General features: G+C 51.9%; 1 protein-coding gene across 2 annotated transcripts in view; it reads left to right on the top strand.

The window, feature by feature from the left end:
* Nucleotides 1-25,814, top strand: part of ARHGEF26 (Rho guanine nucleotide exchange factor 26) — a 110,855-nt gene extending 85,041 nt beyond the window's left edge. The window contains exons 5-15 of one of the 2 annotated variants that reach the window (XM_071566767.1): nucleotides 4,195-4,251; nucleotides 6,890-7,050; nucleotides 12,473-12,625; nucleotides 14,261-14,390; nucleotides 15,581-15,655; nucleotides 17,023-17,112; nucleotides 19,342-19,496; nucleotides 21,404-21,610; nucleotides 22,678-22,745; nucleotides 22,936-23,040; nucleotides 24,188-25,814. In XM_071566767.1, coding sequence (XP_071422868.1) covers nucleotides 4,195-4,251; nucleotides 6,890-7,050; nucleotides 12,473-12,625; nucleotides 14,261-14,390; nucleotides 15,581-15,655; nucleotides 17,023-17,112; nucleotides 19,342-19,496; nucleotides 21,404-21,610; nucleotides 22,678-22,745; nucleotides 22,936-23,040; nucleotides 24,188-24,270 — 1,284 coding nt within the window. In that variant the 3' untranslated portion in view covers nucleotides 24,271-25,814. Of the gene's footprint in view, nucleotides 1-4,194; nucleotides 4,252-6,889; nucleotides 7,051-12,472; nucleotides 12,626-14,260; nucleotides 14,391-15,580; nucleotides 15,656-17,022; nucleotides 17,113-19,341; nucleotides 19,497-21,403; nucleotides 21,611-22,677; nucleotides 22,746-22,935; nucleotides 23,041-23,868; nucleotides 24,100-24,187 lie in introns of those variants that run through there. The other variant, XM_071566765.1, reaches the window with a different exon arrangement.
* The last annotated feature ends 678 nt before the right edge of the window (nucleotides 25,815-26,492 follow it).

Raw genomic sequence — 26,492 nt, 5'->3', positions numbered from 1 at the left:
GAGTGTGGGCTGGGCATGGCCACAGGCAGGACCTCACAGGGGCTGAAGCAAAGTTCTTACTTGCTCCTGGAGTTTTTGGCTGAAGTTTGTCATCTTCTTTTCCATTTCATAAGAACTACATGGGAGTCCCCATCAATTACTAGTCTTTGTTTGAACTGAGAGAGTTCATTTTCGGGTCCTGCATTTGGCAAAGACACAACTTTACTGATTTGTTAAAAAAGGGTTTGTGTGAGTTCACTAAAAGGGTGAATTAGACTGAAGAAAAGTTAGTTACAAACAAGCTGCTGCTGAATTGTTCTCAATCACTCCATGCTGGCTCTTAAGTTGCCTTGAGTGCAGATATTTAGTGGAAACCATTTTGGAAAGCAGAGTGTTGGGCTGGAGGGGCTCTGCTGTCCCAGCACAGGCTGAGGCTTTGGCTGAACAACATGAATAAACAAATACCCTCAGCTGCTTTAATCAGCACTGCAGTCTTGCTGCCTTCCCTGCTTAGAGGCTGACAAATTACTGATAACACTTGATATTTTTACAGGTTTTTGTTGTACACATGATTTTGAGACTGAAGAAACTGTAAAAATTCCTTTTCTGGGGCTGATTTTATCCTTTGATCGTTTCTGTGGCCTCTGGAAGGATATCCCTCAAACAAAGGCTTTGGGGTTGTTTTTTGGTTTTTGTGTAACTTGTAGAGTGCTGCTCCTCATCTCTGTGCCCTGGCAGGGTCCCCTGAGTGCTGGGGCTGCAGGCTGTGTGTGCCCTGTGCATGCTCAGTAAATGAGTGCCCAAGCCTCAGGGGCATCCCCAGGCCTGGTTGGATGGGCACACTGCAGAGCTGGTGACCTGTTGCAGTGTGAGGTACTGAAACAGGAATCCCCCTGAGTCAGGAATTACAAAGAAGGCAAGACAATGTGATTTTGCAAAGATTTGCTCTAAATTTTTTTCAACAAATCAAATACTTTAAATACAGTTTATTTGCTTAGTGTTGCAAAAAGGTTTGTGTATAATGAATTCCAATTCTTTTTCTGCCTCCTGGGCAAACTAGCAGTTAAATGTATTAAAGGTATTTTGGAAGGAATTTCAAATACTGATTTGTTGTTAGACAACAGTAGCATAAAGACCATCTCAGGAGGGGAACTGTCCTGTGCCATCCTTCAGTTACAGAAACCAACTTGTTCTTTACTGCTCTGAGCACAGCAACTTGAGCACTGTCTGTACTTGCTTTACAAAGTGGCAGTGGGGAGTATGAGGGAAAAGATGGTGCTTGGAGAAAACAAAATCTGGGACTCTGAGCCTCACAGTGACCGTGGATAGAACTCTGGGGAAATTACATTCTGTCAATGGGTTTAAAACATGCAAAAGTGAGTCTGGAGCTGCAGCAGGAAGTCAGCTGGAAAATGTCAGTCCTGGGTTTCAGCATGTTGGGGAGGGAGGAGAATAATGTTTGTGGTGTTTGTGAGCAGTGCCTGTGCTGGGAAAGGGAGGGGAGGTGGCAGAGGGATCCTCTCTCTCTGCAGGAGTCCTGTTTGAGGGGTAGTGAACTTCAGGCATGGAGTTGTCCAATTCTTTATGATAATAGTAATAAAAAGGGTGTTTCTGCCTTCCTGCAGTGTGCCCACACCTGTGAAACTGAGGCTGATCTTGGTTGGGATTGTTTTCTCATTGATTTAAAAAGCTGCTTTCCAGAACCACACACTGTCCTTGTCCATGGCTGCCTCTTCTCTGTGGTGCCCAAACTGCCTGGTCTGACTGTCAGGGATCTTCAGGGCTCATCTGGAGGTTCTCAGCTCTCTCCCAGTATCAAAGGGCTTATGTTCAATTTGCTTTATTGTGCAGCTAATTATTACATTTCTCAAAGAAATATTTCTGGTGAGGTTCCCTCCCTTCACCACCTTCTTATTTTGGGGAAACTTCTTGTTCCTAACCAGAGTTCACCTGTTGTCCTTCCATCCTTTCCTCCTCATCTGCATGGCTGAATCAGTGATAACAGTTTCTGGGGAAGAGCCAGTCCAGAGTGCTGACACAGCATCAGTACCTGTGCTGTTGGGCCCCCTCTGTTCCTTCTGGTCATGTTCATGCCTTACATGAAGTTTCTGTTTGCAGAGTGTCACAAATGGGGGGGTTGGGGCAATTTCAACTAAAACATTTTGGACACCTCAAAATTAGGAATTGAATTTTGTTTCACAGAATGCCAAAAATAGTCTCCATATCAGGGCCTGTGTCTGTTTGGAAGTGTTGCTGCTGATTGGGAGTGCAAGGCTGGGCCATTTGCTTACGTGATGAGTCCGTGTGTACTTTGTGTGTCCCCACCCAGGTGTGCCAGAGCAGGAGCAGTTTGGGGTTCAGCAGTGCCACAGGGGCCTCCCTGGCCATGTGCAGTGTGTGTGTTAACAGGGACACTGACACTGGGGGATGTGTCCACAGGGATTTCCTGTGTCAGTGCCTTTCAGAGCAGCCTTCACTGGGTCCAGGAGGTGGTGTTGTACCTCCCAGTGCCATTGCACCTCCTCGGGGGTGCTCTAAAGCTTTCACATTGCTGATTGAAAGGTACCCGAATTTTTTAATAGGCATTTAATTAGTTTTTGCTCAGTATCCAAAGGTATTTGTGGTGCTTTGGGAATCTGTGACTTGTGTTCCAGAGAACAACTGCAGCACTGGAATGCTGACATTGTTTCCACAGGCACTGACCTGTCAGTCTGTGCTTTGGTGTGTGTGCAAACCAAAGTGTGGCACCTCTCACCCTGCTGCCTTCCTTATTCCTGGGCCTCCTGTCCAGCTTTGCTGGGCCTGCTGTGCAGGAATAACATGAGGAACATCCTTTAACATGCCAGGGAACAGTGGAGTAGGGAGAGAAGGCTGGGGCTGACAGTACCTTGGGAGCTTTTGGAGGAGACTGGGAGAACTGGGAGAAGGCAGTGCATGTGAGGACTCAGGGCCACGGCATGTGTGTGCTCCGTGAGGAGAAGGGTGTTTGCCACGTGTGTGCTGCTGTGTTCTCCCTTCCCCTGGAGTCCTTCTGACTGGGTCCTGTGTTCAGCACTGGGAGCTGCAGGCAGCAGCTCTGCAGGCAGGAACCCCGTGGGGCAGGCGAGCCCTCGCGGGTGCCCCGCGGGCAGGCGATCCCTCGCGGGTGCCCCGCGGGGCAGGCGAGCCCTCGCGGGTGCCCCGCGGGCAGGCGAGCCTCCTGGGTGCCCCGCGGGGCAGGCGAGCCCTCGCGTGTGCCCCGCGGGGCAGGCGAGCCCTCGCGTGTGCCCCGCGGGCAGGCGAGCCCTCCTGGGTGCCCCGCGGGCAGGCGAGCCCTCGCGGGTGCCCCGTGGGGCAGGCGAGCCCTCGCGGGTGCCCCGCGGGCGGGCGAGCCCTCCTGGGTGCCCCGCGGGCGGGCGAGCCCTCCTGGGTGCCCCGCGGGCGGGCGAGCCCTCGCGGGTGCCCCGCGGGGCAGGCGAGCCCTCCTGGGTGCTTCACTTTCTGGGTTTGGAGTTTGGGTTTTAACGTTCCTCTGTTAAATGACACGATGGGTGTGATTTGCACCAGGAAAGAATAAACTTCAGGAGTCCCTGGTGTGGAATTTGGTGGCTGAGCATGTGGCTCCAGGCTGTGGTTGTGGCTGGAGGTGCTGAGGGGTGTCTGGACAGGCTCCTGGGTGGCTGTGGGTGCCCAGTGGGGACGGGCACCTCGGTGGGGCCAGGATGGAAACGTGGAGGGGGGGTTTGCTCAGGGCTTGGCCATGTCTGCTCAGGGTGAACCTGGAGCTCCTCCAGGTTGTTTTGGGTGGTCTGTTATTTTAGGTGTGTTTAATAAATAAAGGGACTAAGATTTTTCTGACCAAATAGGAAAACAAACCTTGTGATGTGCACGTGCCAGTCAAGAAATCACACTGAAAAGGGGAAAACACTTTGCAGGGTTTTGTGTGTGTGTGTAAGTCCAGGGAGGTCGTGCAGGGTGACCATGGTGCCACTGTGCCTGCTCTGGGGGCAGCACTCCTGTGTTTGTGTCTTGGGATAGTTTTTTAATGAAATGAACAATTCTTTTGATAAATCACATACAGACATCACTGACTTAACGATTTGGATTTCTGCTGGTTCATTGCTGTCCCTGGAGTGGGCAGATTATTGAGCTGCAATGTTTTGTAGTCCTGTATTATTTTATTTAAATCACATTTTTCCCGAAAATATTCTAAAAATAGCAATGTCTGTTTTTCAGGTGAAGAGGAATGGCTTGTCAGAGGCTGTCAGCCAGGAGGAGAGGAAGAGGCAGGAGGTATCTCAGTGCTTGGGGCTGTGCTTTGGGCTGCTCTGCATGCCTGGCTCAGGACTCTGTTTGCTGACAAGGAGATGGTTCATTGCTTGGCTTCCTGCCCTGGAGTGAAGTGTCCTCTGCCCCAGGGAGAATAAACACACAAACCCCAACTGTTGCTGAGGTGCCCTGTCCCTGCCAGGCCCTCCCTGCGCCCTCTCCCTGCAGCAGGTCCAGCCTGGCAGTGGCTCAGGCACTGCTGTGCCGGGGAAGGTGTGACACTAACCCCGAGATCACAGAGGGAGGAGTGGCACATGAACTTTCAAAGGCAGTGAGGAACAAAGAGCAGCTTTTACAAGGCCCCTGAGTTGTACCTACTCTGTAGAACATGCTGTGTCCCTTCCCTGCCCTGCTGCTCTGCCCTGCCGTGGTGCAGGTGCCTCTGCCTGGCAGCACCATCACTGAGGCTCTCACTGTCCTCTCTCCTTCCCTCAGCTCCTCTTGTCCTCTTGCTCCACCTTCCTCTTTGCTCCCTGTGCCCACTTTGTCTGCTTTCCCCTCCTTCCTCACCTGCAGGGGCTGTTTCAAAGGGAGTGAGAGGTGTTGAGAGCATAGCCTGGCCTAGCCCAGTGTATCCCTGCAGCTCCTGAGGTATGTCCTTCAATGGGAAAAACCAGGATTTTCAGTAGCAGCACTGTAGCATTGCTGCCTGCCATGGTCATTTGTCCCAGTATCTTCATTTCAGTGCAGGACATACCTCAGCCTCCTGCTGGGAAGCTTTGGAGACACAAGGCATGGATTTCAGTCAAGCCCTTTAGGAGCCTTTAGTCTGTGCTTCTTGGAGCCATACTTAGACCCCAGTCATGCTTGCATCCTTTCAGAGAGAACAAGTTCTTGGATGCCTTTTAAATGTAAAGTCTTTAGTGTTACCAAAAGTCTTTTCAAGCCTGAGGGGGTTAATTTGAATATTAAAAGCCCATTCTTTCAGAGGGAGCCTAAACATTATTCTTGAGCTGTAGTTGCATTACCAAGTAGTGCTTTTGCTGTATTTTTTTAAATTGTCTTTTATCAATTGTTCTTTTTCTAGTCTTTAAGAGCCCATTAGATTACTTTACAATTATAGTATAATACATTGTCACTGCAGAGAAATATATTTGTTTGTTTCCTTCCTCAGTTAATGTCCATGTTCTGTGTTCATACACATCCCATCTTTCAGAACCCATTGGTCAGATGGATCTGTGCATCTTTTGGCTCAAGAAAGTGGATCATAGACTGATTTGAACTAGAATTATTTTCAGCAGCTCTTTTCCTGCAAGCTGAGGCTCCCTGTGTGTGTGTACAAACTGCCATGGCCTCTTGAGAGTGTTCCTGGCCACGGGGGTTCAGCATCTGCTGGCCCTGGTACTGTGGAATGAACCCCAGTGTGGCTGCAGGTGCCAGTCAGGAGCTCAGCAACATCTGGAGCTGCCACCAGCCCCAGCCTGTGCTGGGTTCCTGTGTGTCAGTCAAGATTGGGTCTCAGTCCTTTATTTTTGATTCTCTGATATGTGTTTGGGTCATGGTGACAGGATACTCTCTCCCTTCCTTACACATCAGCAGCAAAGTGTCTTTCTTTGTCCCATTTATTTAATTTATTCTTACCAAACTGGGAAGGAGCCCATGAGGCACCTCAGCCTTGTGCCTCCAACCTCACTCCTGTGCTGTTGTGTTTGGATATTTCTCTTTGGCTTGAGAACACTCAGAGGATTTAGTTGCAAATAACTAATGAAATAATAGATGCAACTACTCACATTAGTTATGTTGAGAACTGTAAGGTTCTGTTACCTGTAACTGTAGAGAACTGTGAAGTGAAGGGTCTCTGCTGCTGCTGTTGGTCTGGGTTGGTAGTGCCTGGAAGGTGGTGCTGGTGACAGCTGGGACATGCTGGAGCTCAGGACAGAGAGGTTCAGGACATTTTTTTCTCATGTATCCCCATACAAGAAACCTGCAGATAAAGCCCAGAGAGGTAAAATGTCTGAAAGATTAATAGGTTTTTACATCAGAGATGAAAACTTCTGGTGGAACGAATGTGTGAATTTCAAAGTCCAGGAGTCCATCAGCAGTTTGCTCTGTGTGCCAGCTGGTGGGAGGGCACTCTGGGAGTGAGGGTGAGGGCACACAGGCTGTGTGGGAGGGGAGGGACATCTGGAGCTGTGCCTGTGCCATGTGTCACTGCCCAGGCAGGGACAGTGGCTGCCCTCCCTGTCGTGCCCCTGCCCAGGCTGCTCACGGGGCAGGAGCTCAGCAGAGAGCAGAGGAAACAGGGCCTGCTCCAGACTGAGCACAGGAATGGCCCTGTTTAAAAACCAAGCACAAACTCCAGACCCACCTCTCAGGAGTATGAATGGGGAGTGGTCACACTTGGTCTTGAGTGGTCTTCAAACTCACTGGTTGCAGTTGCATTGGAACTGAATATAGACTTACTTCATAAAAACCTTTTTTCTGGTATTAAATCACTTATTTTTGAGTAGATGGTGCAACTGTCATAGAAGTGAATATTTGTGTCATAATCTGTAGTTTACATGCAAAAACTTGGCTTTGCACCCCTCCTCAACATTGCATTTTTTTAACAACAAGAAGCCCAGTCTCTAGTAAGTCTTTTCTTTCCCCCTCCCCTTTGCAGGCAATATTTGAGGTGATTTCTTCTGAGCATTCTTACTTGCTGAGCTTGGAGATTCTGCTCCGGATGTTTAAAAATTCCAAGGAACTGAGCCTCACAATGACCAAAACAGAGAGCCACCACCTCTTCTCCAACATCACAGATGTTTATGAAGCAAGCAAAAAGTAAGTGCAGCATTTCTGCATTTAAGAGAACGTAAAAGCAAGTTTCTAACTGGAAGCTGAAGTGACTATTTCTTCCCAAACTCATCCTGGTTTGGAGAGGGACAGTCCAAGTAGGAGTGGACAGGGATGGGAGTGTGGGAGCCTCACCTTGGCACCCTGAGCTCACCCTTAATGGGGGTGGTCTGATATTTGTGCCTCTGAAAGTGGCAGGGAGGGGAAGCACAGGGTGTGCTGCAGTAGAAATCAGCTTCCTTCAAATTAGCCAGTTCTGAGCTAAATGCTCACACCTCAGGCATTCAGTCCTGGTCTTTACAGCCTGTCAGGCCAAGCTTAGTCTGCCCATTACATTGTAATTGACTGGGAGTTTCCCACTTGCCCTCAGGAACTGGCTCTTGCCAGGGTTTCCTCAGTCAGTGTTTGCTGTGCTCTGTGGCAAAGGGCTCGGGTTGAATAAGGAATCCAGATATTTTTGTCTTTGTGCCCTCTTCTTTTGTCTCCTTTGAAGAAATTGTCCTTCTTGTAGAAATTGTGATGGTGAAATCTGAAATCTTTAGCATTAAACCCTCCTGTACCTTTGTGGAACTTGGGAAGTTTCATGTTCCCGGTCACGGTAAAGTCTTTTCTTGGTGCTTTTCTCTGAAGCCCCACCAGGTCTGTGCAGTTTGACATCTGCTGGGCAGCAACTGGACTTTGTCTCCTGAAGTTTGTGCAGTACCAAGTTTAGTTTCCTGAACACACCTGGGGGAGAGGCTGGTCTGTTGTGCCAAGTGCAAGCCCAGTTTAGAGCTGTGGAACAGGACTGGGGCTTGGCTGGGCCCCTTTTCCCACTGGTCCTTCTCTCTCTCCTGCACGAGGTCTGTGCCAGGAGCTGGTGCTGTGTGACCCCTCAGCCACCTCAGGAAGGGGCAGCACCTCAGCACTGGGCTCAGGGAATGCAGATTGTCAAAGTCTGGATTTTCAGGGAAAAGGACTTTTCAAAGGCCTCTCCTCACATGGTGTGTGTTGTAAAAGTGAAGGATGAGGGGGGTGGGGAGAGCAATATTTTTAGGGGAACTCTTAAAGCCCTTTTGATTAATGGTCTTCAAAGGAAGTGGGAGGGGGAGAGGGAAAAAAAAGAATGGAAAAATACCACATTAGCCTAGAATTATTATCTTATTCTTTCTTGTCTGTGAAGTCTGATGGATTAAGAACTTGCTTTTTTATAACTTGGAGTGAAAACAGAAGTTGTAACTCCATTTTACACTTAAATGAAAACATATTTTCTTTGCTGAATTATGAGATACTGTTAAACTGCAACAAAACTTTGTGCTGGCTTTGACCAACATTGTTTGTGTAAATAATGGAAGTGACTTTAAACCAGAAGCCTCTTTCTTGGTATCTCCAAACTGTGTCTTTGCATTTTCAAGGTCTTTCAAGGTAACAAAATCTGTCCTTTTGTTATAAAATAGAGCATCTCTCCCATTCTGCTGCATTTCAAGCAGCTTTTACTTATAAAGCCTGAGTATGTGTGTAGTGACCAGTGGGTTTGGTAGCTCAGACAAAAGTCAGGTGAGCTGAAGAACTTGAGCTGATGAAAATAGTGTGTAAAAACCTTTAGTCAAAATTGCTTAAAGCTTCTATCTAGAACTTTGACTTGGAATATGTTTAATGGGGACTCTCCAGAAACACCAGGACAGGCCTCTGGTGCATGGCAGGGCCATTCCTGGGGGAACAAAGCTGCCTTTGTTGGGAGCAGAATGCAGCCAGCAGAGTCCTCCCTGCTCCTGGGAGCTCCTGGAATGTCCCTAACACAGAGTGGAGCTGCATAATTGGGGCAGCACTCACTGTGTGTTGGGGGAAACCTCTCAGGAGGGGCTTCAGAAGCTTAAACCTTCCCTTGGGTGTGTGCCTGTGTGAGACAGGGAGCTCAGAGGGGCTGAACCCACACACAGAGCCAGGAGCTGCTGGGCTGGTGTGGGGATGCTGTGGGGAGCTCAGTGAGGAGTGGGCTGAGCAGGCTGAGGAATCAGGGGCAGGACATGGGGCAGGAGAGGCCACAGCTCCCCAGGAACCTCCCTGGGGAAAGAGCAGTCCCAGGGGAATGAGGGAAATGTCTCCAGGAACAATTGGGCTGGCAGGTTAAACCACCAAGTTTGGAAGGGAAGGGAAAGCTTTTTGTGCCTCTGCCATCGGGCCAGCAAAAGGCAGAATCTTCAGTGATACCAGATCTGCCTTGGCAGGAAAAGGCACTGATAAAAATGTGTTGACGGGTTCTGACTGTTCTTAAACTCTGTGTCTTGGTTGCTCTAGAGAAGCCCCTGTGTGTTTGTGAGGGAGGTTTACAGCTTGTCTGATATCCTAATTTAATTTTAAAGGTTAGGAACCAAATAAGCTTCCTCCCAGCACTTTTCTGGTAAATTAGATTAATGCTTCATCTCTTCCCCAAATACTGTAAATGATGGAGCCTCATCTGTTTGCACAGGAAAAGGCAGTCCCAGTGCTCTTTGGTGTGTGTGTTGAATCAGTTACCAGGCATTAAAAACATGATTCTTAGGGCTGCAGAGTTCTGTTGCTCAGTTTCTTTGACAGAGCACAAAAACCCACCCCAAACCCTGCACATAATAAGAAAAGGGAAAATAAGAACTTAAATATTGTGAGTACAGTCTTTGAGTCCAAAATATCTTTTTTTCCCTTTAAGTTTTAGATGCCCACAGAACACCTTTATGGATTTGGATCTTGCTGATGCCTTGGGACAGTGCCTTTATCCTGCTGTTCCCTCTGATTCCTCCTCGTGGGTCTGTCTGACATCAGCACTTGGTGCTGAGCTCTGTGGCTTTAGGGTGTGGGAATTGTTCGTGTGGAGGGTTCCCCTGGCAGCTGAACAGCTCTGGTTGCCCTGCACTGTTGCCTCCTGTTGGTAAACAGAACTTCCCCACAATGTGCAGCTGGGACTTGCATTCCTGGCCCAGGGATGGTTCTTTCTAATGTGGTTTCCTTGGAGACAGGATTAGACACAGGAGACTTCAGTGCAGGTCTGGTCAGGATCCCTCTGCCCTCAGCTCCTCTCAGCTGGGTGACTGGAGCTGTGCATTTTAATTGTATTTGTAGGTGCTGAAGCATGGCAATATGAACAGTGTTTGTCAGGTGAAAGGTGGTTCAGTTTCTATTTTAAACTTACAAACCATTATTCCTGAACAGTGGCCAGTGGAGTCTTGCTTGGTTTGCCTCTCTCTCTAGGGAATTCCAGGAACTTTGCCTTGCCTGTCTGCTCTTCATCTCCCTGCTGTCCTCTCTGTGTGTTGTGCTGCTGCCAGAGTTATCCTGCCCAACTAACTGGCTTTGTGTCCCTTTCTGGAAAACCTCTGACTCCAGAGCTCTCCCTGTCCCTGCTCATCCTGTGCAGGGGCAGCATGGGAGGTCTGTGACTGTCCTGGGAGGAGACTCAGGTCAGGTCCCCTCAGAACTCCTCCTGTTGTCACTGGAGAACTCAAAACTCTCCTGCCAGTCCTTGCTCTAGTTCCAGTTCAGTCCTTTCTGTTCAGTTTTTTATGTCTATTATTAGGTATTTTTGGAGATACTTTTTCTTCCTCCTCTGAGGCCCTGAGCCCAAGAACTGCCACTTCTGTCTCTATTTGCCTTCCCAGGGCTGGTTTAACATTAGTGGGGTAGCTGCTTTTCTAAAAAATAAAAAACCAAACACCCAAACCCTAAATCTTCCCTCAGTGGTGACTGAAGATGGTTTGTTACCCAGCAACACACGGGTTTGGCATCAAATGAAAATAGCCCCTTTTGGGCTGAGATTTTGCTGGGACAGTGGGGAGAGGAAGGGGTGAGCTGGGCAGGAGCTGTGGGAGCTCCAGGACCATGGCATGGAGCTGCCTGACATTCATTTGTACTGAAACCCACTCCTGTGTTATGGAGACATATTCTCTGTTTAAAAAAGAAAGTGAAGAGCCCATCCCAGGGCAGCCTTTGCAGCTGATTTCTTGCAGCCAGTGGCTCTCCTGTGGCCCAGCCTCTGCACAGTTAGTTATTTATGTGAATATTTGTGTTTGAGGACAGGAGAACAGAAGTCCTTCAAAGCCTTCCAGCTGTCACCCAGACTCCATTTATGCTGTGGGTCCCTTCCTGCTGGGCAGGGAAGGGGCTGGGATGGCCCAGGGAGAGTCCAGCAGCACTGGGGCTGTGTCCTGCCCCTTGGCCTGCCCTGTGCCAGGCATTGCTGCTCCACCTGCTGCAGGCACTGCCAGGGCCATAAAGCACCTGCACTTTGGCCTTGCCTTTGCTCTGGATGTTCAGTGTTTGGCACTGGGGGAGGAGGATGAGCCTGGGAGTGTTTGTGGCCTGGCACAGCCTGTGGTGGTGCCCAGGGCAGCACCTGCTGGCTCTGAGGGCTGAGGGGAATTGTCTGGAATTAACAGAAAGAGGTGCTTTAAATAAATCCTTCTGGTATTCAGCAAAAAAGGCATCACACAGTGCAGCTAATTCATAGTGGGTTAAATTGAATTTAATCACTCCATCCCTCAGTCCTGAGCTTTGACAGAGTATGTCCTAGAATTGTAAGTGAAAGGGTTTGTGATGTGTCTGTTCCCTGATTGTATCTACAAATTAGCAGATTGGCTGTGAAAAGCCACCACTTTTGATTCAAATTTCAGTGCATGGTTTCCTTATAGTTCATGTTTGGGGGGATGGACTTGGGGGTGCTGCTCCTCTCTGCTCCTCTATTACCTTTTTTCTTTTTATTTTCTGAGTCTTCTACTGTCCCAGATTTGTACAATTCTTGCAGTGCCTGTGCCTGGTGATGTCACTGATGAAGCACCACATAAATTCTGCCAGTGGAAGTTGTGGCCCAGCAGGGTCCAACACCTTGTCAGGGTGCCACAGCACAGCAGGAAATGCAGGATTTCCTCCTTTCCTGAGCACAGTAAATTGGCAGCAGTGGGAGGTTCTCCCGGGGTAAACGTGTCTGAGCAGAGAGAAAGGAGTCCCAGTGGGGCAGTTCCTGGGGGGCAGTGCTGGGAATCTGTTGTGGTTCCTGGGAAAGCCTGGATTTCATCAAGCACTTCTGGTGTTGTGCTGCCTTTAATTGCAAGAGGAAATGTGTTAATGTGTGTTTGAAGTAGTTTAATTTCTTTTCCAACTCCATTTCTGGAAATTCTGGTCTGACCAGCTCAGGGATGCAGTTTGGGTTCTGGCAGTGGGAGAGGGGAGTGCCTCTGCCAGTGCTGCTGCTGAGCTGCCAGGGGACACCCTCCCCTGGATCTGTGTCCTGGCAGGATTTCCCTCCCTGCTCTGCCAAAGGAGGGCTGAGCTCACCCTGTCACAAACCTTCCAGGTGTCACTGCTTTGTGAAGTCACGGGTTGTGTCAGGTGAAGTGTGAAAAGTCATGAGAGAAAGATGCTATTTTTTGTAAAGGTGAGTAATTGATTTTGTCTTTCCCAGGTTCTTTGAAGAACTGGAAGCAAGACACCAGAACAACATCTGCATTGATGACATCAGTGACATCGTGGAGAGACACGCGGGCTCCTCCTTCGACCCCTACGTGAAGTACTGCAGCAATGAGGTGTATCAGCAGAGAACCCTGCAGAGGCTGCTGTGAGCAGGGGGGCACAGGGGGGCACACACAGGGCAAGGTGTACCAGCAGAGAACCCTGCAGAGGCTGCTGTGAGCAGGGGGGCACAGGGGGGCACACACAGGGCAAGGTGTACCAGCAGAGAACCCTGCAGAGGCTGCTGTGAGCAGGGGGGCACAGGGGGGCACACACAGGGCAAGGTGTACCAGCAGAGAGCCCTGCAGAGGCTGCTGTGAGCAGGGGGCACAGGGGGGCACACACAGGGCAAGGTGTATCAGCAGAGAACCCTGCAGAGGCTGCTGTGAGCAGGGGGGCACAGGGGGGCACACACAGGGCAAGGTGTACCAGCAGAGAACCCTGCAGAGGCTGCTGTGAGCACTGAGGGGACAGGGGGGCACACACAGGGCAAGGTGTACCAGCAGAGAACCCTGCAGAGGCTGCTGTGAGCAGGGGGGCACAGGGGGGCACACACAGGGCAAGGTGTACCAGCAGAGAGCCCTGCAGAGGCTGCTGTGAGCACTGAGGGGACAGGGGGCACACACAGGGCAAGGTGTATCAGCAGAGAACCCTGCAGAGGCTGCTGTGAGCACTGAGGGGACAGGGGGGCACACACAGGGCAAGGTGTACCAGCAGAGAACCCTGCAGAGGCTGCTGTGAGCAGGGGGGCACAGGGGGGCACACACAGGGCAAGGTGTACCAGCAGAGAGCCCTGCAGAGGCTGCTGTGAGCAGGGGGGCACACACAGGGCAAGGTGTACCAGCAGAGAGCCCTGCAGAGGCTGCTGTGAGCAGGGGGGCACAGGGGGGCACACACAGGGCAAGGTGTATCAGCAGAGAACCCTGCAGAGGCTGCTGTGAGCAGGGGGGCACAGGGGGGCACACACAGGGCAAGGTGTATCAGCAGAGAACCCTGCAGAGGCTGCTGTGAGCAGGGGGGCACAGGGGGGCACACACAGGGCAAGGTGTACCAGCAGAGAACCCTGCAGAGGCTGCTGTGAGCACTGAGGGGACAGGGGACACAGGCTGGGAGATGGGGCCAGGTTGAGCTGGCCTTGCTTGTTCCTCTGGGGGAATGGGGGCAGTGGGAGCACATTCCCTCTCGTGCCCCAGTTCAGTGTCACAGGCTGCCCTGAGCCTGCCCCTGGTCACGGGGCACATTCCCTCTCCTGACCCAGCCCTGAGCCTGCCCCTGGTCACTGGGCACATTCCCTCTCCTGCCCCAGCCCTGATCCTGCCCCTGGTCACGGGGCACATTCCCTCTCCTGCCCCAGCCCTGAGCCTGCCCCTGGTCACGGGACACATTCCCTTTCCTCCACCAGCCCTGAGCCTGCCCCTGGTCACGGGGCACATTCCCTCTCTTGCCCCAGACCTGAGCCTGCCCCTGGTCACGGGGCACATTCCCTCTCCTGCCCCAGTTCAGTGTCACAGGCTGCCCTGAGCCTGCCCCTGGTCACGGGGCACATTCCCTCTCCTGCCCCAGCCCTGAGCCTGCCCCCGTGGCCAGGGGTGGCAGCACCTGAGGGCTGGGGTCAGTGCTGGCCTTGGGTGACCCAGCTCCTGCCAATCACACTTACCTGTTAATGAAACCAGGATTTATAGCAACTTGCACTGTCGTTTGGTAAAACACAACCTCTAATTCTCTCCCTCTTGTCCCCCAGAGCCACCAATCCAGCGTTTAAGGAGGTGCTGTCCCGGATCGAGGCCCACAAGGATTGCAGGAATTTGCCCATGATCTCCTTCCTCATCCTTCCCATGCAGAGGGTCACTCGGCTCCCCTTACTGATGGATGTGAGAACAGCTACTTCTGTATTTTAACTTGGTGCCTGTTCTTTCAGTGTCACCATTCTCTCATGTTCAATTCCTGACTCATTCCAGTCTCTCCAGATTCCCTCCCTTCTGCCAGTCCAGGGCTGTACATTCTGGGCTGTGGATTTTGGAGTCCTGCTGCATTTGTTTGCCAACTGTGACTGGCCCCTCCTGCTCCTGACCCCGTTCACAAGCTAAAGATTTGAACATTCTAACAGGGAAATTGTACAGTAAAGGGTCAAAATAACTTTGAACCCCAGGAGGCTCCAGCACAGGAATTGTATGTAGTGCTGGGATTGACATTAGCCCTGCAGTGGGAAAACAAGACCTGTCATGGACAGCAGGGAAGGCCCTTTGGCAGGAGATGCTCTTGGGAATGGGGGATTTAAGGCCTGAAGGGTGAACTCCATCCCTGAGGGCAGGGGCTGTGTGGTGGCCCTGAGCTGTCCCTGCCTGTGCAGTGACAGGGGCTGTGTGGTGGCCCTGAGCTGTCCCTGCCTGTGCAGTGACAGGGGCTGTGTGGTGGCCCTGAGCTGTCCCTGCCTGCAGTGACAGGGGCTGTGTGGTGGCCCTGAGCTGTCCCTGCCTGTGCAGTGACAGGGTCTGTGTGGTGGCCCTGAGCTGTCCCTGCCTGTGCAGTGACAGGGTCTGTGTGGTGGCCCTGAGCTGTCCCTGCCTGCAGTGACAGGGGCTGTGTGGTGGCACTGAGCTGTCCCTGCCTGTGCAGTGACAGGGGCTGTGTGGTGGCCCTGAGCTGTCCCTGCCTGCAGTGACAGGGGCTGTGTGGTGGCACTGAGCTGTCCCTGCCTGTGCAGTGACAGGGGCTCTGTGGTGGCCCTGAGCTGTCCCTGCCTGCAGTGACAGGGCCCTGGGGCAGTGAGGGAGGTGCCAGGCAGTGTTTGGGGCAGAACTCACTCCAGGGCTCCGGGTTTGCAGCTGAAGTGCCAGAGCCACACGAGGAGCTGCACCACCCCTGGCAGTGCAGAGGGTGACCCAGCTCAGAGTCCAGCTCTGGCAGGAGCCAGAAACAGCACTGATGATTTTGTTCTCTGTGTTTGCTAATTGGGCACTGATTAATTTGATCACTTGGACAGTTCATTCACAGACACTGAGTTCCCTGTGGGTTGCAATCTGCTGCTTGGTCCTCTGAGGTAACTGATGTTTTCTTTCAGACTATTTGCCAGAAAACTCCCAAGGACTCAGCAAAATACGAGAACTGCAAGCAGGCTCTGAAGGAAGTCAGCAAGGTGTGTCCCTAAGAGCTCACTGACATTTTTCTCTGCAGCATTTTTCCTGCTTTGACTGTTCTCCTTCCTGAATTGCCCTCCAGGCCTTTGTAATTCCAGAAACCCACCAGAGAAGTGGCTGTTTTGGGGTTTTGTTGGTCACTTGAGAATTAATTTTTATGTTTATTGCCCATCCTGTTCACCTGTTTCATTGTGTAGTTGGACAAATTTATCGTGTTTTCTGCCAGTTTTTCCAGCAGAAAGCCCAGGGTGGACTGTGTGTATCACAAACCCCAGAACAGTGTCCTCACAGTAAGGAAGGTCTGCCTTTTCTGAGCAGGCTTAAGAGTTTGTTTGAGTGGCCCAGCTCCCCTGCTGTCAGTGCTTCAGGGCTGCTCTCCCCAGTCACAGCTTTCTGTCAGGAATCAGTGGTGGGAGAGGAGTCTCCAGGCTCAGACTGTCCATTACAACAGCACTGACTTGGATAATAAATTTGGGTCCTTCCCTCTGAACCTGAGAGAGGAGATTATCCCTTTTTTGTTTACTGTTGGGAAATTCCAACTGATCTGCTTAATATATTTATATTCTGGAAACAGACATCTCTTTAAACCAGAATGTGGTGGAGTGAAAAGAAAACTGGGGGTTTTGCCTCCCAGGATCTCAGAATTTCAGGAACTGTGTCGTGGGCTGATGGGAGATGGGAAGCACTGGGTGCTGTTCAGTAAAACCAAGAGCTGTTTCTCTGCCTGTTGAGCTGGACATTTCCTTGGGCCTTGAACATTCCTGTGCACTGGAAGGGGGAAATGGGTGTTTTCTGTGCAGTTTTCAGTCAGGAGGAGCACTGAGGCATAAAACCTCCACACTGTTGTATTGGAGAAGGGCCCCTGGAGATGGGGTTTTATTACTTGGGCACAGATCCCAGACTGGGGGGCACTGGTGCTGCTGGGCCTGTGTGTGGGGCAGAGCGTGGGGTGGGAGCTGTGTCCATGTGGGAGGAGGAGGAGGGGGAGTGTTGGGAGCTGCTCACTCACCTGGGGCAGAGCTCTCTGGCCCTGCTGAGCCAGACCTTGGCTGGACCTTTGTGAGGTCAGGGAGCTGTGGGACCACCGGGGCTCAGGGCAGTGCCACGTGTGTGCCCAGCGTGGGGTGGCACTGCCGGGGGTGCCGGGGCGCTGCCGGGGGGGCCGGGGCGCTGCCGGGGGGGCCGGGGGCGCTGCCGGGGGGGCCGGGGCGCTGCCGGGGCCGGGGGAACCGGGGCGCTGCCGGGGGGGCCGGGGCGCTGCCGGGGGGGCCGGGGCGCTGCCGGGGCCGGGGCGCTGCCGGGGCCGTGCCCCCCAGAGGTGCCCCACTGATGCTGCAGACCCTGAGCCCACTTAACCCCTTCGCAGCTGGTCCGACTGTGCAACGAGGGCGCCCGCAAGATGGAGAGGACGGAGATGATGTACACCATCAACTCCCAGCTGGAATTCAAAATCAAGGTATGAGGAGGAGGAATTTCTGACCATTTCACCGACACAGGGAACAGGGGAACTCCTCCCAGCATTGGCAAATCCCACAGTGATTCTTGCAAAGAAATGATACGATGCATCAGGACAAAAATTAAAACTTTGGTCAAGTATTTTCACTTTAAGTAGAAGGTGACAGTACAGCACAAGGGATTTCAAATATGTGCTGAAAGAAGAGCATTCTTGGCTGTAAAGACTAAGCTGCTGAGAAGATTTCAGCATTAGGAGATGCTGCTCAGGGCTGAGGTGTTCTCATGTACCTGACAGCAAAGGTGTCCTGGCAAAAAGCATCCAGACCAGGGAAGGATCCTGGGGGTGTTTGTCCTTCCCCTTAGGGGTGGGATGTCTCAGTCAGCCCTGGGCTGGGCCCCCCTCTGGTTCCACTCAGCCCCCAGTCCCAGGAGCCCCTCAGGGTTGGTGTCCCTGCAGAGTCTGGAGTCCCTCCCCTTCCCCAGGCCAGGGCTCTGTCCATCCCCTCCCTGTGAGGAGCAGCTCCTGCTGCTGCCAGGGCAGCCACAGCAGCTTCTTGGGCTTTGCCTTCTGTGCTTTTATGGGAGAGTTTCCCTCTGTGCTCCCAGATGCAGCTCTGGGTGGCTCAGGCCCTGTCTGGGGGTGTTGCCAGCTGGCAGAGGGAGCCCCACTTTGGCCAGGGCTCAAGGCAAATCTCAGCTCTGAGAGCCTGTTCTGCTGCAGGGACTGCACGTGATGTGCTGCTTTGGCAATTAAGGAAAAATTAAAACCAAGCTGCCTCTGGAATAGACTCAGGAAAATGGGCTGAACTCACTTGGAGTACAGATTAGAGGCATTTTTAGTTCATCCTCAAATAGAACTTTTTAAAGTATTTTGTGCTTGTAAACCAATCATTGTGGGGCTGTAATTCCGTTTTATAACCATTATAAATTAGTTACAGTATTTCTGTTCTTGCCCACCCTCACAGAATGTTTTGGGATTTCTGTTTATTTTGTTAGATGTAACTGTGGAGAATTCCATGGGAGCACAAGAGAAGCAACTCAGTTCTTGTGTCACTTTTGTGCACGGCTCATCTGTAGAACTGAGTTTTTAACCAAGGTCCAGAAGCTCTTAAACTTTTAATCTTCTGCATCAGAGGAATTGTGGGGGTTTATTTTCAAGAGTTTGTTTTCTTCTCCAGGAGCAGAGTCCCAGTCCCAGCTGGGTTTGGCTCAGCACCGTGGGCAGGTACCCACAGGCTGGAGTTGGCTCAGCAAAGGGATTAATGGATGCAGAGCTGAGGAGGCACCTGCCCAGCTGCAGGCAGGGTGTTGTTAAAGGCGTGTGCCAGGTGCCAGCTGAGGGGACACGGGCAGTGCCAACCTGCAGGCAGGGTGTTGTTAAAGGCGTGTGCCAGGTGCCAGCTGAGGGGACACGGGCAGTGCCAACCTGCAGGCAGGGAGGGTGTTGTTAAAGGCGTGTGCCAGGTGCCAGCTGAGGGGACACGGGCAGTGCCAACCTGCAGGCAGGGTGTTGTTAAAGGCGTGTGCCAGGTGCCAACTGAGGGGACACGGGCAGTGCCAACCTGCAGGCAGGGTGTTGTTAAAGGCGTGTGCCGGGTGCCAGCTGAGGGGACACGGGCAGTTGTGCCCATCAGTGTGGCCTTTGCCTGGGTGGTGTGTCCCAGAGCAGCCTCGGAGGGGTCTGTGTGACCAGGACAGTCTCACACCTCCCCTCGTGCTCCTGGCCCAGAGGAACAAAGGGCCTTCTTGTGGGCCCTGGTTCTCCTGCAGTTGGGAATAATTTGGATTAATAAAGCCAGGTCTTGACATCAGGCAGCTCAAATCCCTTGTGGCTTTTCCCATGCCATGAGGCACCAGGAGCACAGTGTGGTTCCCACAGGGGTTCAGGAGCCACTGCTTACTCTGCAAACATTCCTGAAGACAGGCTGGATTTTAGTGCCCTCGGGAGCTCTCTCAGGCTGTTCACCCCAAGTGTGACCAGTCAGGTCTGTTCATTCTCATTTCTGGTGAGCAGTGATCAGGTGCCTGAGTGATTCCCAGGTATTTGCAGCTGTTCCCTGTGTGTTGTAGGAGTGATGGAGATCCCTTAAACCTTGGGAACTCCGTTGGGCTTGTGATCTCTGAGCTTTGAGTTTATTCAAGCATTTTCCCCAAAAACATTGTGCTCTGTTATCTGATTTTTTAAAAGTCTCTACATTTTAGGGACTAAACAGATTTTCCTGCCTTGCAGCCATTCCCATTGGTTTCCTCCTCACGGTGGTTGGTGAAAAGGGGAGAGTTAACTGCATATGTGGAGGACACTGGACTTTTTTCCAAAAGAACCTCTAAGCAGCAGGTCTACTTCTTCCTCTTCAATGATGTCCTCATTATCACCAAGAAGAAGAGGTAAGAGCTTCACCAGTGTAAAACTGCCTTTGTGTTCAGCTCCTGGAATCACAGCATTGACTTTTAACATGCTGATGGCTGAGAAAGGAGTTCAGGAGCTCTTTGAGTCCTGTCCATCAGCCCGTGGGGACGAGTAACTGCTTGTTAAACAGCACTTACTTTGGGCAAACACAACTGAAATTCCAAACTGTCAGACCAATTAAAACGTTCACTCTTGAAGCCATAGAGAGAAGTTTGGGAAGGAGCAGCCCTGATCCAGACAGGGGCTTTGGATTTGTAGCAGCTTCCAGCTGCTGGAATGGCAATGTCCAGGCTGGGCCTAGAGCCAGTGACAGCCTTTGGTGTCCCTGTCACACTCACACAGTTCTCTCCCAGGATACCCACCCAAAGGGATGTGATGGAGCAGCAGTGCCTGCTCTGAGGCTCACACTGCCCAAGTGACAAAGCTGTTAATGGTGCTGGAGCTGTGGGTGCTCTGCCCTCCCAGCCCCGGGGCTGCCCCGGCCCCACAGCTGCACAGGAGCCCGGGCTGCTGGCTGAGGGTAAATGTTTGTGCTCTGCCTTGAGCAGTTGTGTTTCAGAACATTCTTAGCATTGCACTAAGACACCACTTTGTGCCAAAAATAGACCTTTGTGAGCGCTGCAGTCTCACAGTTTGATCTTTTCCCAGAGCCCAGCCCTGGCTCAGCCCTGCCCAGGTCCATCCTCGTGTGCCCTGTCCTGGCTCTATGCTGGTCCCTGCTGGGCTGTTGGCTGGGACAGCTCAGGGACAGGGGCTGAGCTGCTGCCCAGCAGCTGCTGTGGCACACTGGCCCTGGGAGGGAGTGAGGCAAAGGGCATCGGGCCAGGAGGGACATGGGAACGTGGGATGTGTCATTATACACAGGGCTTTGGAGAGCAATAAAACTGCTGCTCCACACTGCCCAGATTTTAGTTTATTGGGGGTGTTTTTCCAGTCAGTTGTCTTGGTAGCCCCTTCTGTGTGTAGACACAATCTGACTCTTTTTCAAATATCATTAAAAAAAGGTCTTAATACTTGTAGGGCTTTAATGCAGTATCTTGGCAGGAGCAGTTAGTGCTGGCAGGACAGAGGGTCAGGGCTGGCTGGGAGTGTCACCTGCAGAGGGTCAGAGCTCCTGGGAGCATTCCCTGCCATCCTGTGGTGTCTCAGGGTGCCAGGGGGATTCTGTAGCCAACGGCAGCACAAGGCACTGTGTGGGCACAGGAGGCACAGCAGGGTAAGGACTGCCCTGCCCTGTCCAACCCCACTGGTTTGTGGGATGGAGGTGAGGAGTAGGAGGGATTGGTAAAGGTTTTCCTCTGTTGATTACCTAGTAAGAAATGCAGTTATGATTAGCTGTGCACATGTGCAAAGTAGTTGCTAATTAGTAAGGAATCCATTAAACAAGGGTATGGACACGTTTCTGTCTCAGGTGCAAGATTTCCAGGTGACAGTGGCAGCATTCCCAGCTGGCATTGCCAGTTCTGTCCTTGGCACAGCAGGAGTTGTCCAGACTGAAATACTGAACTGGTTTCTTTAAAAAAAGCCAAACAAAACCCAGCCAAGCCACCCCACCTTTCCCTGGGTCAGAGCATCAGGCTGGGGGGGGTCCATCAGGGGCATGTTCTGTGTCCATCATGCACAAAGCTGTTCTGCAAAAAACCAGAACATGTCAGTGTTTAATCTGCAGAATAGTGAAAACATCCCCCCCGAGCTGAGATAAGAGCTTGTTTCTCACACCAAACACACTGGCAGAAGCTGCTGCCCCACAGGTGGAGGTGAGAGGTGTTGGAGAGCCGTGCTGGACTTCGGAGTTCAGTGTGGGTTCTGTGACTGCGTTTGCTCCACACACACCAAGTGGGACAGAGCCATAACCATGGGGGGTTTGTCCCTCTCTGTCCTGCAGTGAGGAGAGTTACAATGTCACCGAGTACGCTCTGCGGGAGCAGCTGCTGGTGCTGCCCTGCGACGGGGACGATGGCAGTGCCACCCCCTGCCCCGGGCGGGGCGCGGCACACGCGGGACGGGCACCTGCCCCGCACCTCTTCAGGCTCCTGGTGCTCAGCAACCACGCGGGGGACAGGGTGGAGATGCTGCTGGGGACAGACACACAGTGAGTGCAGACCTGCGGGAACCAGAGTGGGTGGCACAATCGGGGGGGACACAACGGGGGGGGGTGGCACACTTGGTGCTCAATCCTCGGTCAGAGCTGTCCCCCAGGAGCTCTCTGGGCACAGCAGGACCCCCAGGATGGGCACAGGCGTGGCCCAGGTGTGGGAACAGGCAGACATGGAAGGCTCTGCCCAGCACGGAGCTGTGGTTATGGATGGTGGTGGGTGGGTGGTGCTGCTGGGACTGCTGGTCCTGATGCTCTATGGGGACTGTCCTACCTTGGGAACCAGCAACAAGGTCCTGGTGGGGGTGCCCAGTGTGGCTCCATTGACTTCCCCACGACCTTCCCAGCACTGAAAGGGTCTGTCTGTTCTGGGGAGGCTGGAGGCAGGACAGGGACATGAAAGGGAGTGCTCCAGACATAGCCCTGCCTGGAAAAATTGATGGCTTTAGGTTTGCTTTCAAAGTTTAGAATAACCCTGAAAGGAACCAAAGATCACCAGTGCTTCTGTTAAAGAACTCATTATGGAGGCAGCAGATGATTCAGACTTGTTTGGAAATACAGTTTTATTGGGGAAAAAATGCAGGACATTTTTAGTTGTCTGGGCTTTAGATGAAAAGATGTTTTGTTCTGCAGATTTATATTGATTTGTTCTGTACTGTTTGCAGTATAAATAGTAGATTGTCACTCAGAGGAAGAGGCCGGAAAGAATTCCTGTATTTGAAAATTACCTATTTTTATAGTCTTATTGTGTACTTTGAGAAGGGGATGGGAGGGGAACCTCCAGGGCCCAGCTGGGTGGGTCAGAGTGTCTGTGGAAGAGGGTTTTGTGCAGGTAAAATGAAATGTTTTCTCTGACACAAAGATTTCCAGCACAGCTGATTCAGTTTTGTCACTTAATGTGGTGTGTGGTTCCTGAGGCCAAAAGAAGCAGCTTTAGGGCTGAACTTTGTGTGTCTCTGTAAGGCACAAAATGCACCCATGGGCTGACACCCAAAGGTGACTCACAGGTGCTGCCCCTCACCCAGAGCAGAGTGGGGACAGTGGCTGTGTTTGGTGCCCTGCAGGAGTGACAGGGCACGGTGGGTCACAGCGCTGGGACAGGACAGCAACGGCCACCACACCGACAGGACCAGTAAGTGCCAACTCCTGGGTGAGTGCCCTGCCAGGGGAACAGCAGTGCCCCCCCAGCAGGGCCAGGGGCAGCTGCACCTACCCCGGGGAGGGGGGAGGAACACCCTGAAGTGGGGATTATGAATGGTGGTGTGTTGTAATGAGATGCTGTGCTGTGTGTGCCTGTTTACCTGAGCCCTGCTCTTCCCCAGCTCTGGCACAGGTGGAGATCATCAGGACATACACAGCCAAGCAGGCTGATGAGCTGTCCCTGCAAGTGGCTGATGTGGTTCTGGTGTACCAGAAAGTGGCTGATGGTGAGTGAGGGTTTGGTTGTGGGCAGTGACCTCTGCAGGGGTCAGAAAAAGCTGTTTCTAATGGCACAGGACTACAGTGGGCAAAGGTTCAGCTCCAGGAAAAGCCTGAGCATCTGGGTTCAGCCTTCTAAGGACAGGCTGTGGCTGGGCAGCAGAGGAGCAGAGCATACCCAGCTGCAGAACATGCAGGGGGGCTGCTTGTGACATGTCAAGTGTCCACAGATAAGAAATTGAATTTATCTGAAAATAAGGAGCTCAGATACCCCAGGCAGTGCCAGGGTTGTCCAGGAGAAACAGCCCCAGCCTGCGCAGTGCACGGCCTGGGCTCCCCTGCCAGCTGCAGACACAGCTCTGGCTTTGCTGAGGTGTTCCCCAGGATCCAGCACCCCAAGATCAAAGCTGGTCCTTGCCTGGACTGCCCACAACTGCAGTGACAGCACCATGTGCTGGCTCAGGGAGGCAGGACACTGTCAGCACTTGAGGGGTAAATCCCAACTTGGTGTCACTCAGTGCTACATACGAAATCCAGGATCCTGTCAGTTGGGCTGCATTGCTCTCATTAGATTGCAGTGATATTACAGTCATTATTCCAAACTGTATTTTAACTACAATATAGAAAAATGAAATTGTGTAGTACATTTTATATAGTATTTCCCCCATAGTCTGCCTGTATAAGTATCTGCCAGATCTGTTTCAATCTGCTCCTTTATTCAGTGCCAAGGCAAATGCATGTGGTGTGATGTGTGTGGTGACTGTCAGCTGTCACCTCAGTGTGCCCCAGCCAGGTGTGGCAGTGCCAGTGAGGTCCTGCCTGTCCTGTGCCCGCAGGGTGGTACGAGGGGGAGCGGCTGCGGGACGGGCAGCGGGGCTGGTTCCCCCTGGAGTGTGCCAAGGAGATCACCTGCAGGGCCACCCTGGACAAGAACATGGAGCGCATGGGGCGCCTGCTGGGGCTGGAGACCAACGTGTAGCTTGGGACACGCCTGCGGCACCAGGGGCTGCACCAGCTGCTCTTGGCTCCTCGTGGGACACGTGGGCACCAGAGCTGACCCTCTTCACCAGCACACTGATACTGGCGACATGTGGGCACGGGAGCCCAGCCCCTCCTCCCCAGCACCCTGCTCATACCCATCTTTGGTTTCCAAAGGTTCCCTGACTCAAGTCTGGCTCGACCAGAGCAGCCTGCAACTCCCAGCAGTGCCTTGGGTGCTGCAGCTCTGCAGCTCCTGACTCTCGTTCAACTTCAGCTCCTCCATCCCTGCCTCCTTGCCCTCTTGCTCCATCTGTTTTGGAGCATCCTGACTTCCTTTCACCAGCAGACTCACCCTGTCCATGGAGCTGGGGCGTCCTGAAGAGCTGCAGTGGAACAGTCCCAGTATCTGCCAGGGTGTCCATGGGATACTCCCCCCTTGTGTCACAACCCGCGTGTGATCTGAACTACACTAACCAGCTCTCTGCTCCATAAAGGCTGACCTACCTCTCCAGTGCAAATCCAGGCACAGCCTGGGCCTTGGCACAAAGCTGGCAGAAGCTCCAGGAAGAATCCAGAGCCGTGCCTCCAGTTGGGTGGTCTCTGACACTGAGGCAGCTCAGACTGTCTCCTTTTACTCTGCAGTGGCAGAAGGATTTCTGAAAGCAAGGAAGAGGTGCCACACTCTGCAAGTGGGAGCTGCTGATCCACCTTGGCACAGAAATACTGCTGGAAATGGTTTCCTCAGGTGTTTAAGGGGGTCCTGGGATCCTGTTTCAGAGCAGGGGTTTGATGGGCTGCAGGAACATGAAGTACTTTGTTCAGGGTCTGGGGAGTTTCTGCTCTTCAGTGCTGGAGATCAGTTCTTTCCCTGTTCTATTGAACTCTGTTTACCTGTGTCTGTATCATCATGTGGGATCCACACGTGCAGCAGCACAGGGAGAACCAAGAGCTGCCCAGTGCCCCCGAGGTGCCAGGTCCTCTCTGCTGGCTGTGGGTGTTCTGGGCACCAGCAGAGCTCAGCCCCCAGAGCTCCTGGTGCTTCACCCCTGCAGGGGCTGCTGGGGCAGAGCAGGCAGGGCCAGGGCCAGGGGCACCGCCCTGGCAGGAGCTGCTGCTCACACTGCACTCCCCTCCCTGCTGTGAGAACAAACAGCCTCGGCCCAGCAGAGTTCAGGGAGTTCAGTGTCTGTGGAGTGACTGTGATGAACCCCTGGCCTGACTCTGCAGGGTAAGTATGAGCTCACTCCCACTGAGGGGACAGCTGTACTCCAAGGCTTTCCTCGGGTTGCCTTCCCCTCTCCTGTAAAGGGGCTGCAGGTTGTTTCAGAGTCTGCAAGATGCTGATTCCATTGGTGAGTGAATTGGGTGTCTGTCTCTAACAATTTAACCATATTATTAGGAAGGTAATAATTCTGTACAAAAGTACTTACCTGGACAGTCTGACAGTGGTTACACAGCCCTGTAAATTAATTTATAAGAGGACTGATAAAATAGCAATGAAAGAAGCTGTAAATGGAACAAAGACTTATTTAACACAGTAAAAATACTGCTACTGTTTTAACAAATTTTACTGTATACAGGCAGATGTTTAACAACTGAATGTGTAAATCCAGGCATTAATTTTATTCAGATTTTTTAATACCTTGTATATATTTTTCATACCTAGTTTTTCAAAAAATGCTGTAATGTTTTTTAAAGATATTTTTCATTTTAGCTATTGTTGGACACAGTTCTTCAGGAACTGAAGACTTTTATGATTTTATACGACAACAATCAATAAAATGCTTTTAAATCCTTACTAAAAAAAGCTTTGATTTTAATTCGATGGTGTATCTTAAAATGCCAGTTGTTGATGTCATTCCTGTCAAAGAAATTGCATCTCTTGGGGAAGCTGCAGCATTTTACATTTTCCTTTTCCATAAAATAAAGAGCAGCAGCCTCTGTCCTCCTTCACCTGTCAGAGAGCCAATTTACCTGAATGGACTTGAAGCAATGGCACAAACCAGGGGCCTGGGAGAGCATCTGATTGCTGAGAGACTATAAGGAAATGGAGATGGATGAACAGCCTTCAGGTACCTCTGCTTTCTGTAATTCGGTCTGTTCAGTGGAAGGACCCACAACACTCACCTGCTCCAATACCCCAGGGCTGCCCCAGGCTCAGTCCTGTTCCTGAGGGCCCTGGGCAGCTGCCTCTGGCATGAATGACAGGACACACCTTCCCTGGGGTGGCAGCCACAGGAGGGGGACTGCTCTACAAATGCTGCCTTGCACTTGTACTCTGAATTCCATCATAGCTCTAAGAGATCTTAAAAATTTAAGATACAACAAGCAGTTTATCTAAAAGTTTGTGTAAACAAGTTTTCAAGAGCCTTGGGGCTTTCATGTTGGGTTTTTTCCTTAGAGCAACTGCATATTTTCATTAGCAAAAAAAGTCATTCAGAGCAAGTCAGTGCTGAAAGCTGAGCACTTCTAATGACAG

The sequence above is a fragment of the Pithys albifrons genome, chromosome 11 (assembly GCF_047495875.1).
Source record: "Pithys albifrons albifrons isolate INPA30051 chromosome 11, PitAlb_v1, whole genome shotgun sequence".
Taxonomy (NCBI): Eukaryota; Metazoa; Chordata; class Aves; order Passeriformes; family Thamnophilidae; genus Pithys; species Pithys albifrons.
This window is presented reverse-complemented; position numbering and strand designations above follow the sequence as displayed.